The sequence below is a fragment of the Callorhinus ursinus genome, unplaced genomic scaffold (assembly GCF_003265705.2).
Source record: "Callorhinus ursinus isolate GAN/ISIS: 27379988/994484 unplaced genomic scaffold, GSC_fseal_2.0 scaffold12, whole genome shotgun sequence".
NCBI classification, from domain to species: domain Eukaryota; kingdom Metazoa; phylum Chordata; class Mammalia; order Carnivora; family Otariidae; genus Callorhinus; species Callorhinus ursinus.
The window spans coordinates 75,387,628-75,400,495 of NW_027397074.1; the positions used below are offsets into that span (position 1 = coordinate 75,387,628).

The 12,868-nt window shown below is 39.9% G+C and overlaps 1 protein-coding gene across 11 annotated transcripts in view; it reads right to left on the reverse strand.

Annotated features, from left to right (window-relative positions):
- DGKI (diacylglycerol kinase iota) overlaps positions 1–12,868 on the reverse strand; it is a 453,062-nt gene that overhangs the window by 111,193 nt on the left and 329,001 nt on the right. For all 11 annotated transcript variants that reach the window (XM_073899243.1, XM_073899251.1, XM_025854834.2 and 8 more), the window contains one exon: positions 12,421–12,521. In XM_073899243.1, coding sequence (XP_073755344.1) covers positions 12,421–12,521 — 101 coding nt within the window. The remainder of the gene's footprint in view (positions 1–12,420; positions 12,522–12,868) is intronic.

The following is a 12,868-nucleotide window of genomic DNA, read 5'->3' on the forward strand; positions in this document are numbered from 1 at the left end:
CAAGACTGTTGAATCACAGATCTGTACTTCTGAAACAAATAACGCAACATATGTTAAGAAAAAAGAAAAAGAAGAAGATAGCAGGAGAGGAAGAATGAAGGGGAGTAAGTCGGAGGGGGAGATGAACCAGGAGAGATGATGGACTCTGAAAAACAAACTGAGGGTTCTAGAGGGGAGGAGGGTGGGGGGATGGGTTAGCCTGGTGATGGGTATTGAGGAGGGCACGTTCTGCATGGAGCACTGGGTGTTATGAACAAACAATGAATCATGGAACAGTACACCAAAACAAATTATGTAATATATGGTGATTAACATAACAATTAAAAAATTTTAAAAAAAAGTAGGCAAAGATCTGAAGAGACATCTCACCAAAAAAAAACACAAAGATGGTAAATAAGCACACGAAAAAGGTACTCAACATCATATGTCATCAGGGAACTGCAAATTAAAACAATGAGATACCATATATACCTATTAGAATAGCTGAAATTGAAACAAACAAACAAATAAACTGACAACACCAAATGCTGGTGAGAAGGGGGAGCAACAGGAACTTTTATTCATTGCTGATGGGAATGCAACATGGTATAGCCACTTTGGAAGATGGCTTGGCAGTTTCTTACAAAACTAAACAAATTTTTTAAAAAGATTTATTTATTTATTTATTTATTTGTTTGTTTGACAGAGATAGTGACAGCGAGAGAGGGAACACAAGCAGGGGAAGTGGGAGGGGGAGAAGCAGGCCTCCTGCCGAGCAGAGAGCCTGACGCGGGGCTCGATCCCAGGACCCGGGGATCATGACCTGAGCCAAAGGCAGACACTTAACGACTAAGCCACTCAGGCGCCCCAAAACTAAACAAATTCTTACCAGCAATAGTACTCCTTGGTATTTACCCAAATGAGCCAAAAATTATGCCCCCACAAAAATTTGCACATGAATATTCATAATTGGCTTTATTCATAATTGCCAAAACTTGTAAGCAACCAAGATGTCCTTCAATAGGCGAATGAAAAACAAACTTAACATCATATGACGGGATGTTTTTGGCAACAAAGAGAAATGAGTTTTCAAACCACAAAAGACAATGGAGGAAGCTTAAATGCATATTGCTAAATAAAAGAAGCCCGTCTGAAAAGGTCACGTGCTGCATGATTCCAACTACATGGTGTTCTGGAAAAGGCAAAACTATGGGGAGTAAAAAAAAAAAGCCAGTGGTTGCTAAGGGTTACAGGAAAGGGATGGATGAATAGGTATAGCCTAGGGTGTACTTAGTGCAGCAAAACTACCCTGAATGATACTGTCATAGTGGATATGTGTCGCACATCTGTGAAAATCCATAAAATTGTAGAACACAAGCATGAATCTTAATGTAGAAATGTGGACTTTAGTTAATAACAACGCATTAACATTGGCTCATCAATTGTAACAACAAATGTATCATACTAAAACAAGATGTTAATAGTAAGGGAAACTATATGTGTGGCTGTGCGGGGGCGTGCATTGAGGGGATATAGGGAACTCTCTATACTTTCCACTTAAACTTTTTGTAAACCTAACAATGCTCTAAAAAATAAAGTCTACTAATATAAAAAATAGAAAAGCAAAAGAAAAGAAAAAACAGGCTCTGAGTTTCCTATAGACAGATACTTTGCTCACATCTGAGAATCTGCTTATATAAAGAAAAACAAATGTTACTTTCTTGGCCATAGTTTTAACAAGAAGTCATAAGATGATGGGAAGAAGGGACTAGAAGTAAAAATCAGGGTGGGGAGGCAGGAGACTAGAGAAAGGAAGGAAAGTCCTAAGGAGGATGGGAGAGGGCAAGTGGAATTTTCTTATGGTCCTCATGAGTTTTGAATGTGTCAGGTTGATCAGGGAACTAAAGTTCTAACTCGATGGTTGACAATAATTAGAGAATGAGTTGGCAATGTTTAAATCCAATCCCCCCCCCCATGTGACACAGGTCCATTTTACAACAACTTGTCATCATTAACTGCCACAGCTCAATGGAACCAACAGGGGAAATTAATAGGTATATTAGCATTCAAAAGGATACACAGTATCCTAAGAATTTTATGCTGCACCACACCATAGCTGGGTCGTCTGTAAAGGGTTTCATGAACCCTGGTTCTTGCTATTAAAAGTGATCCTGGAGTTTGTACTCCATAGCTTGAGCTAAATCTTCCCATAGGTTGTTCAAAATGTCACCCACAACATAAAAGTCAAGTAGGTAGTTTTCACTGCATTCTATATGAGGATAGTATTTTGGAGGTGTGCTTTCTAGCAAGTAGCAGTTTCTCTACAAATCCGGGTTTCAAACCACAATCAAATTCTGCTTCTTATCCTAATAGTAAACTAACTGGGAGGGCAACCCAAGGGACATCCAACTCACTTTTTTAAAAAATCCTCTTAAACGCTTTGTCATTTATAATCTCAAACAACCACTCCTGGTATTCATTTTCACTTAACTGGGCAATTGTGTTTCAGATATATACATATATAAGGAATTGTACAAAAATACGTCAGGTCTACAAGTCATCCACTTAATCATCCAGCACACAAGTTTTAAGGATTTTCTTGTGCCAGAGACAACTGTAGTGCTAGGAGACGAGGATGCAACACTGAGTAAGACCCAGTAACTGCCCTCAAGGTGTTATAGACCGGGAAAAGAGGGATATTAAAGATACCCTCTTGATTATATACCTTGTGATTGGAATTCAAAGATCCAATACTCTTATAATAATAGAAAACAAAGGTCCAGATGAAACAGTTCTATGAAATGACATAATCTTCCAACTTAATATGAAAGTTTACCAACAATGATGTAAATTTCTAATTTTGATGGAGAGAACTTCATTTCAATGAAAATTCCTAATGTCACATTCAATGAAATTCTTGCACAACAAAATGTGTTATAAAATTCCTTGGGATTTATTTCCAGGGTAAAACGTAACAGCAACTTTTAATGGTGAGGTTCTAGAATGTACTTGACAAGGGGCACTGGAAAACAATAGAATTTTTTCCCAGGTGCATTTATCGGTAAGGCAGTATTTGCCTACATATAGAGAAGAACCGCCAGTGATAATTTACCAGAGTCAGTGCTCTAGTAATTAGGAGATAACAAATACTTGGTTGTGACATCAGAATCTTGGCTACATGGCCAGCCAAATAAATATGAAAGTCAAAGGTAATATTAAAGGCCCAAAAGCAAAGATTCACAACTGTACCCAAAACTGAAATACTCAAAATGATGGTTAGAGACACTAGTTCAAATACTTTTCTACAATTTCAACATCACACTGTGTCTCTGCACCATTCGGTGATGGACAAGGTCATCAATAGATACGGAGGACACAATCAGTCATGCAGCTCTGAATTTCTGAGTTCATTGGATACATGTGGAGAATTAATGACAGAAAGATTTCCTAAAATCTTCTGAAGAGGCCTCAATCTCTTTCTGTAAGCAAAAAGAGTAAACAAATTACATGTAGACAGCTGCCAAGTAGAGATGTGAAGCAGAGCAGATTTAAGCAAACACATCCTTAGAATCTGACAACCCAGGGGACTCTCTAATTCTGTTTATCAGTGATTCCAGAAGAGTGCCATGGATCAGTGATTCAGGAAGCCCACTAAGTATTAAGAAAGAATGCTTTACCCAGTATGAACTATGAAAAATCTACAGCTTTTCCTTGGGTTGGGAGCACATAAAGTTGTTACTCCGAGTCAATCTGTAAAGAGGTTATTTTCAGATTAGCACACATTTCTGTCCTTGATTCTATTCAGTTCAATATCTTTACCAATAAATTGGAAGAATACATAAAGAAATGTCCACCTTGTTGAAGATCAAACTCTGGAGTTGTCTCTGACTACAACATCGGGCTAGAAATAGCCTGAAATTTAGATTGCCTTGCATTCATGTTTCCAATTTTAATCACTCAAATTCCAAGTGAAGAATATTTGGCTTTAATAATAGCTCATGTCGAAAAGAACTTTTAAGAAAAGGTCATCATTAACATTTTGAGTTTTTTTTAGCTAATTCTGACACATCTAAAGAAGGTAACTGATATTCCAATTCCCTGAATTTGGAATAGTAGGGGGGTCAGGTCAAAAAAATACACATTAAAATTTGGAGGCTAGTGGTCATATGAGTCTAATCCCTAGCACCTAGAACAGTGCTTGGTACATGGTAGGTATTCAATAAAGAGTTTGCTTCCTTCCAGGTGACAGCCTGACCTGCATCTAACAATCCTCGCTTCCCCTGGGACAACCCTAAAAGGCCATCCCAGATGCAAATGTCCCTGTGGGAGGCGTCTGTTGCAACTGTATTACAGCTCGACATCTTCCTCTGCCCTACGCCGATGCTACTTTCCTCCCTCTTCCCAACTGTTGTTCCCTCTTGGAGAGTCCCCAACAAACCTCCTACATAGAAAATTCAATAGCCTCAGATTCTATTTCTGAGGAAACCCAACCAATAACAAAAGCTATTATCTTAACACACATTTCTACAAGTGCACAGCTATGTCTTTACAAAGAAGTAGACCTGTGTATTAGGAAAGTGTACTGGATTAGGAGAGAGATGTAAGCTCCTAGTAATATCCTCTCACAGCAATGTGACCCCGGGTGAGGCAATCTTTCTAAGTGTCCCTGTGATAACAAACGCATAGAGCATATATGAACGCCCTCTGTAAGGCATGAAGCAGTGTGCGAACACTAGGTGTTTTAATTATGAAATATGATGCTTTGATTGCAGTTGCTGACCCCCCATCACTCACATGTTAACACGATGAATAAAAAAGCAACAATTTTATACAAGGCCCCTAGCAGGAAGTCTTTAAAGTGAAACCTAACTGCCATCTGAGTTGATATGCTAGAGTCAACCTGGGAAGGTACCAACAAAATGAACTAGGTTGGTGTACAAACAGTAAGAATTGGTCATTATTGTGTGTGCACAGAATAAACTAATGAAAGTGAAAACTATTCCTCTGGGCAGGGACGTGAGGATAGACCTACAAAGGGTGGTTCTCATTACCAAAAGCTGAGTTTTACAATGAAAGAAGGATCAGGTATCAACACTTGAGGCTTATATCCTTTCTGAGACCTATCGTCATCAGCATCTAATTCACCAAAGCTCTGGAAGCACGCATTTTCTTGTAAACAAAGCAAGGCTTTGGATCATAAACAGAATTAGGTTGCAAAGGGACTGATGTTTAAAATAAGATCATCATCTTCCAGCCCAATACTCTCCTGGCATCTGGATCTTTGAAGCTGGAAAGCAAGAGAGTGTACTCCTTTGTAAGTCAAGACCCTTAGGAACTGACGGGTCAGGCTCTACGCACTTACGAAAAACCAATGAATTCAGTGATCCATATCTAAAGTGCTGCTCAGCAATTCTGCCTGGGCTGTGATTTGTGTTGCTCTTCAAATTGATTATTTCCAACTTTCTCTGCTCTTTCTGAACACTGATACCCTCCTGCCCTGCTGTGAGCTAGTAGGCTTGCTTCTTATCTCACTGAGAAAGTAAAAGTCATCAGAATAGAACTTCTGCTTCTCCCTAGTACCCAAACCCCCAACTCACCTGTCTCTCTATCATTCTTCTGCCTTTCGGCTCTGTGCCCTGCAGAGCCTGCCCCCACCCCTCCACTGGGCACTGGGTCCCATCTCTACCCCTTTCAGAGGCATCACCCCTGCAATTGACCCCTCCCTCTCTAGGAAATGGGTCCCGTCAGGAGAGACAGCTATACTACCTGACAAAGTAGAAAAAAATCCTCCCCAGATTCCATGTCCCCTTCCAGCCACCATTCCATTCTCTCTTCCCCTAAAAAGAGCAACCTACGCAGACTCACTTCCTTCGCTCCCATGTTCACACGTGCCCATTCTATTCACCTTCGCCTTTTCACTCTTCAACCTCTTGTGCTGTGACTATTACCACCCTCTGCCCAAATCCGATGACTAGTTCTCAGCATGCAGTCCTTCCTCCACTGCTCCCGCTCTGGGGCATTTGGCAGAGTTCTCACTGTTTTCGCATAAAACATTTTTCTTCTCTTGTCTTGCAATCAACAGGCTCTCCCTTTTTTCCCTAGCTCACTGTGTGTCACTTCTTGGTCACGGTGGGTCCTCTACATCTCCCTACCTCTATTTACCAAGTTGCTCAGGCCAAAACCACAGAGGTTTTTGGGAGGATTAAATTATATGACAGGAGTAGAAATGTTAAGACATTTCCTTGCTCACAATAATGGTGCAATATGAGTTAACTGTTATTTTATTACATTTTAAATAAAAAATATACAATACAGACAAAAGATAGGGAAGAACGGTAGGAGGAACTAAACACAAAACTCTGGATAAATGTCAACTCATGAAAAACAGGAAAAGACAAACACGCTCCCAAAGGGATGGACAGTTCCCTTCAGAGAATAGACTGACATCATTTAACTCCTCAGACAGATTTCAAAATGGAACACCTACCTCCACCAAATGGAGGCCTAATCTCTACTGAACAGCCCAGTTGTCAACTTGTTAAATGAGGGGGGTAAGATTCAATTTAGATGAAGCAATCAACAGGAAAAAAAAAAATCAGTACTTACAGCAAATTCATGAAGCAAAATGCACTTACACAATTTTCTAATGTTCACACTCGTTATGAGCAATGCGTGTGCTTTAAAAACTTCACTAAGGAAATACGTCAGGAGGAAAAATGTTAAACCCTAGGTAATTTCTGTAGGACTAAACATTTATTATAATATAGTAGTTCTTAGGAAACACCTAGGTTAACCACTGCACAGAGCAGATAAGGCAAATGAAGCCTGAAGAGGATAAATGTATTGCCCGAGGTCGTACCACTAATCAGTAGTTAGACTGGCTTTTCTCATTCTTGCTTATATATTCCCATCCCTTTCTTTAGTCATTTAAGTGATGTTTGCTAGGAAAATACATACCTAGTGTTTCCATAGCCCTATTGGAATTCTCATCACGTGAGAAAAAAGCTCCAGTGAATCAGGGACTATTTCTGTTTTCCCCCCCACCACCACTGTTTGCTAACAGTAAGTGCTTAATAGTTGTGTACTGAATAATTGTGTTAAATGTCCCAGTTTCATCTTCCAATGTCTACCATCTAACGTGGTATCTACCATATAATTGTTGCCAGTATATAGTTTTTGGAAGCATGGATGCATCTGAGTGAATGGCTCCACTTTGACATGTGTTAAATTAAATTCACTTGAGGTCAAATATGGAAACTAGAAATGATGAAAACCCCAGTGATCCACCTCCTCCTCTGTTTGAAGATGGGCTAAACTTAGTGACTCACAAAAAACAGCATCGGGAAAGGAAAAAAATTAGTAACTTTACAGTGGAGAAACCTAGCAAATACAACCTTAACCAAGTGATCAGGTTACCATCATCACGGATGTCATGTGGATATCAGGTTACCCCTGATATAATGGAATAAAAAAGGAGACCTCACCTTTCCAGTATTTTTTTTTTTCAAGAACCTATAACCCCACTCTTATTATGTGTTAAACAACAGACAAACCCAGATTGGGGGATATTATACAGGATACCTGGCCAGTATTTCTTAAGACCATCAAGGTCATGGGGGGAAAAAAAAAGTCTCAGAAACTGCCACAGACAAGACTGGGAAGACATGCCCACCCGATGCCATGTGATGTCCTGGACTGGAATCTGGGATAGAAAGTCCAGAGTTTAGTTAATAGTAATGAAGCACTATCTGTTTCTTTGAAAAAGTTAGCACAGGAATATAAAATGTTCAACAATAGGGAAAACTGGGTGAAGGGTATACGGGAAATCTCAGTAGTAACTTTTGTAGTAACTTTGTAACTTTTTTAGAAATCTAAAATTATTCCAACAATAAGGTTTTTTAAATGTATTTGTTTTATTTTTAAAGGTTTGATTTACTGATTTATTTGAGAGAGAAAAAGAGAGAGAAAGAAAGCAGGAACAGGAGGAGAAGCAGAGGGGGAGGGGAAAAGCATCTGAAGCGGACTCTATGCTGAGTTTGGAGCCCCACTGGGGCTCGATCCCACAACCCCAAGATCATGACCTGAGCTGAAGCCAGGAGTGGGACAGTCACTAAACGGACTGAGCCACCCAGGCACCTCTTCATTTATTTATTTGAGACAGAGAGAGAGAAGGAGAGCACGAGTAGGGGGAGGGGCAGAGGGAGAGGGAAAGCAGAGCGTGGAGACTGACGCAGGCCTCCTGGGACCCAGAGATCAAGACCTGAGCAGAAACCAAGAGCCAGACACTTAACCGGCTGAGCCATCCAGGTGCTCTTAAAATAAGAAGTTAAAAAAAAAAAAAAAATCAGTGCCGAGTACCAGATGATGCACATAGGAGGCTGTCTTAGGACTGAAGAAAGCCACGTGCAGATATGTGGTCAGATCACCAAATATGGGCATTCAGTGTTTACACGTCTCACAGTTTTAAATATCCTGCCATCAGAGCCGTCTCTTGCACTGGCAGACAAAATACATATAAATTAAGTGATTAATTATGTTCTCTTCCCATAATCTTCCTGTGGTATTTATCAGTGTTTTCAACACTGCTTTTGAAAGTGAGAACGTGAGTTGGAAGGTGGTAGCAGGTGTACTTGGAAGTGAGAGCCGTGAGTGGAGGAGGTTGGCTGGCTTCGGGACCTGCAGACCGCAGGGCAGCCAGTGTGCCTATAGTGTGTCTTCAGCAACAGCAATCACCACAATCCGAGCTCCCGCTTTTGGGGAGCATGCTAGCATGCCAGACTTGGCCCCGGCGGTTTCATCTACGAGATTACCTTTCACCCTCTTAGTCTAAGAGGCTGCAATGATAGTCTCATTTTAGAGGTGAGAGGTAGGATCATCAGAGAGATGAATTACTTGGTCAAGGTTGCAACTGTGATTCAAACACACACATTTCTGACTCTTTCACCACGTCAGTAAATAAAAGGCACCTCTTAATATCAATCATCTTCGCCAGAGAATAATACACTGAGATATTATATCTTATACATTATATATACCTCTAAATATCCATATAATTCCCATTACACTGAGAAAATGTAAAAGTGTCGTTGAACACTATATTTGATGTACAACAAATGTTAGTCCTCTCCTACCTTTATAGGCTACACCTATTTTCGATTAGTTCCAAACTGGTTTTGGCTTGTGTTTCAGGGCCTAGGCTTGTGTGAATTATCAGGGCAATTCAAAAGCGCAGAGTAAGCTCACGCCAGAAGTCAATTTTAGCCCGTTTACATGGGATAGAGTTAAATCTTGGCCAGGATCAAGTTTTTCTAGATATAAAAATACATGTTGTATCAGTGAAACTCCTTTGGAGTTAGAAATATAACAGATTTTCAAAAACTAACCACCCTCTACCTAGACTATATGATTACGTGCTTTATTAAAGACTCATTTATATACTTCATTCAGATTATGGGAGTGAGTTTCTGCTATCATTATGGATTGACTTTATGGATCTTTTTAAACATTTCTCTTTATGTTCTATCTTTTAGGCTGAATAGACTTTCTTCTTGGACATCATAACCATTATCCTGAGGGTTAATAATTCATAAAGCCAGTGATGAGAGCCTAATTATTTTGAGTAAGTCTGAAATTTACTGGCAAGCGCTGGAGGAAGGGACTGGCAAAGACTAACCCTCTTCATGCTATTATTTTAGGGGGAATTTCCCCGGGCAAGTTGGAGCTAAATGGAAGGGGGATGGTAAATCTTTGAAATAGTGTCGTCATCTTTCTCTATGCTAAAATAAGCAAGGTAATTAAAAGGGCTGCCATCCTGTAATTACCAAGGAGTCCTGCCTTACGGACGGAAGTGGGGCTTTGTTAGACAACAAACATTCGAGCTTGTAATCTAATATGAATAATGATCCAGACACATGAGCAAGATCTATTAAACAGTGATGGCAAACAGCCACATGCTGCCTGGATGAATCACTCAGTGCATCATCCAGAAAGGGAACTAATTTTTTTAAGCCCAGTAATGCAGTACTGCTCTGGTTTAGGGTTTGTAAGGTTGACAATCAATAGATGGCCTAAGAGGATTCACTCCCTTTGGGATGCAGGTCAGAGTGCAGTCCTCAAATCCCTTCTATCTAGATGTGTCCTATGCATTTTGTTTAATTAATGCTTCTGAAATAACAGATCTATTTTGGCATTGAATGTCACATATGGACTTGAACTGGTTTTTGTCTTTATACTCTGTTTGAGCTCTGCCAGACCTGCCTGTGAATGTGTAGTTGGTTGAAAGTTGGAATCAGACAAGAGAGCAAAGGTAAGAATCAAATATATAACCCTGAAGGACAAACTTCCCCGAGCAACCACAGTTTAGAAGCATCACAACTATATATTAAATGTGGAATGCCTGACTTGGCCATCTTTACTTCTAATTAATATATTGTTTCCTTTGGACTCAATCTTTAGAACGAGCTAACTCCTTGATTCCCTCTTTGAGTGTTTCTTTGTCTTTCTGAGACCCAAAGACACTGCTGAATTTACTGGATTTATATTTATACCAAGTCCCCTCCCCCAATTTGATATAAGAAGTTTCCTTACAGAGAAGTTTTATCACATAAGATATGATGAGTAAAGCACTTGCTAGGAAATGTCATCTTCTTGTAAAAACTCAAATCACAATTACCTCTGGCAATGGTGGACAGATAATGCCATGGAAAAGACAGAAGAGATAATTGAAATCCACCAATAAGCCTCAAATCTCATTCCAGCCCCAAATTTCAAATGCTTCCCTACTCCCAACTGACTTTCTTCAGAGTCGAAGGTATGCTGAAAAATATGAACTGACTTGAGATACATTCGTTCTTTTTTAGTTTTCAAAAATTATAAGCTATTTGTCTATAAGTTTGAGATGAGAAAAGATATAAAACACTCTTCTTTATAAGTAGCCTTTAAAAGTCAGTTTAACGCACACTGTAGCTACACGTCCCAATGCAAACATGTATGTCCATCATGTTATGAGTTAAATTAGATTTTGTGCTAGTCTGTCACTTATAATCTCATTTATATTAGAAAATATAATTGGTCATTTATAGAGGGGAGAAATGTAGAGGTTCAGGGAATTGCTCCTTCCCCACTTCAAAGTGTCCCACCAAAGGAAATGAGAGAGAAGAACAGATAGGGGTAAGGCAGGGGAGAAGCTAGAAGGTACTGATGTTTAAGGAAAAGAACCAGAAGGGCTAAGGAAGCTGAAGCTGCAGAGAGAATTGAGAGACAGGAAATTTCACACAGAATTCTCTGGGCGGTTCAGTGATTGGGCTACCAGGGAAATGGACCCTTCCTCATTGCCACATCCAGATCACCCTGCCCTCACCCCTGAGACTGAGCCTGGATTTCAGGATTTCCATCCACTAAACCCATTCCAGATCACAGGTCAAGAATCAGAGCTTGGAAGTCATTATCCCAGGAATGTGTCCCCTTCTCAATTCCTGCCAGTTTAGCCATTCGTGTCTTCCACAACACTAGATAGGTCCATATTGGAACCGGTTGGTGGTCTTAAGTTTATAAACCTCTGGTTCTCTATCAAACTCCTCCTGTTCTGTTGGCATCCCTGCCTGTGCCCTCGGATACTGGTCCTGATTTTCTCTGACTTTACTGCATTTGACTATTGGCCTCCACAATTATGACAGAGGCCAGAACCCTAATATCTAACACACCTGCAGTCTTAACATCTTCTGGCTTACTTTACCCAGTTACCTCATTTATCACAGTATAGACAGGGATCTAACTTAGTGAATGGAATATAAAAAGTGCCCAATAAATACTGAATGATAGATAAAATGAACTAAAAATCAGCTATGCATTTAAAGAAGCATATGGAAAATAGGAACATTGAGAAGTATTCATATGTGGAGTCAATTTAAGATTTCAGGAACAATGTCACCTCATCAGCTGTGAATCACTTTATCATGACAGTGAGTATTCCGTGGGCCTCTGATATTTATGCAATCACATAATAGCTAGATGTGTTGGACACGTTTTTGCGGATAACTCTGTCACACCTTCAGGAAGAATGAGGAGAGTATTTGGTAATGTAGACTTCAGGAAGAGACTTGCGCTGTCTCGAGAGTTTTCTAGACATTATGATACCTTACGACATTGGCCAACTTTCTGCTTTCTCATCTTAGGTAAACCTGAGACAAAAGTGGTTAATAAACCAAGATATCCTAACTTGGCCTCTTCAGCATAATAATTTTCTTCTGCTGTTTTCCTTTGCCCAGTTCCATTTTCTTCAGTCCATAAATCATTGCTTGGGGTTCACATGGTACTATGCTTCCCTTCATTTCCCTAACCATTGTTTTCAGACACAAGATGAATCTATCCATCAACCCAAGGAGGATCAAGCAACTGAAGATAGGCTGATCACATGAGATCAACTAGGCACTTCCAACTTACAAGCTTCCCGAAGCTTCTCTTTGTCATAGTGGAATCCTTCATAGTCTTGTAAACTGATTTTGTTCACCCGGATCCTCAGGCGGTCTGGGACAGACTGGGGACTGCAAAACAAGAATCGAGTAGTCAGACAAATGAGTGAGTGGAATTGTGAGTCACATGCACCTGGAAGGACTAACGGCAATAATGTCTCTTCATGCTTGGAAGAAAAAGTTCTCATTTAAACCAGAATTGTAGGTTCTTGACCAGAATACGGCCATTAACTGGAGAATACATCCCCAGAAACCTCAAGTTTCTGGAATTTAGGTAAGAACGTGGAAATGGGCAGAAAAAAGCTTCTGGAAGCTATGCATATCCTGTTTACTATTAACTTATTAAGAGTTCTAGTAAGATCATGTGTTTAGCTTCACAATAAATTAGACACAGTTAATCTGAAACAGTGAGACATGGC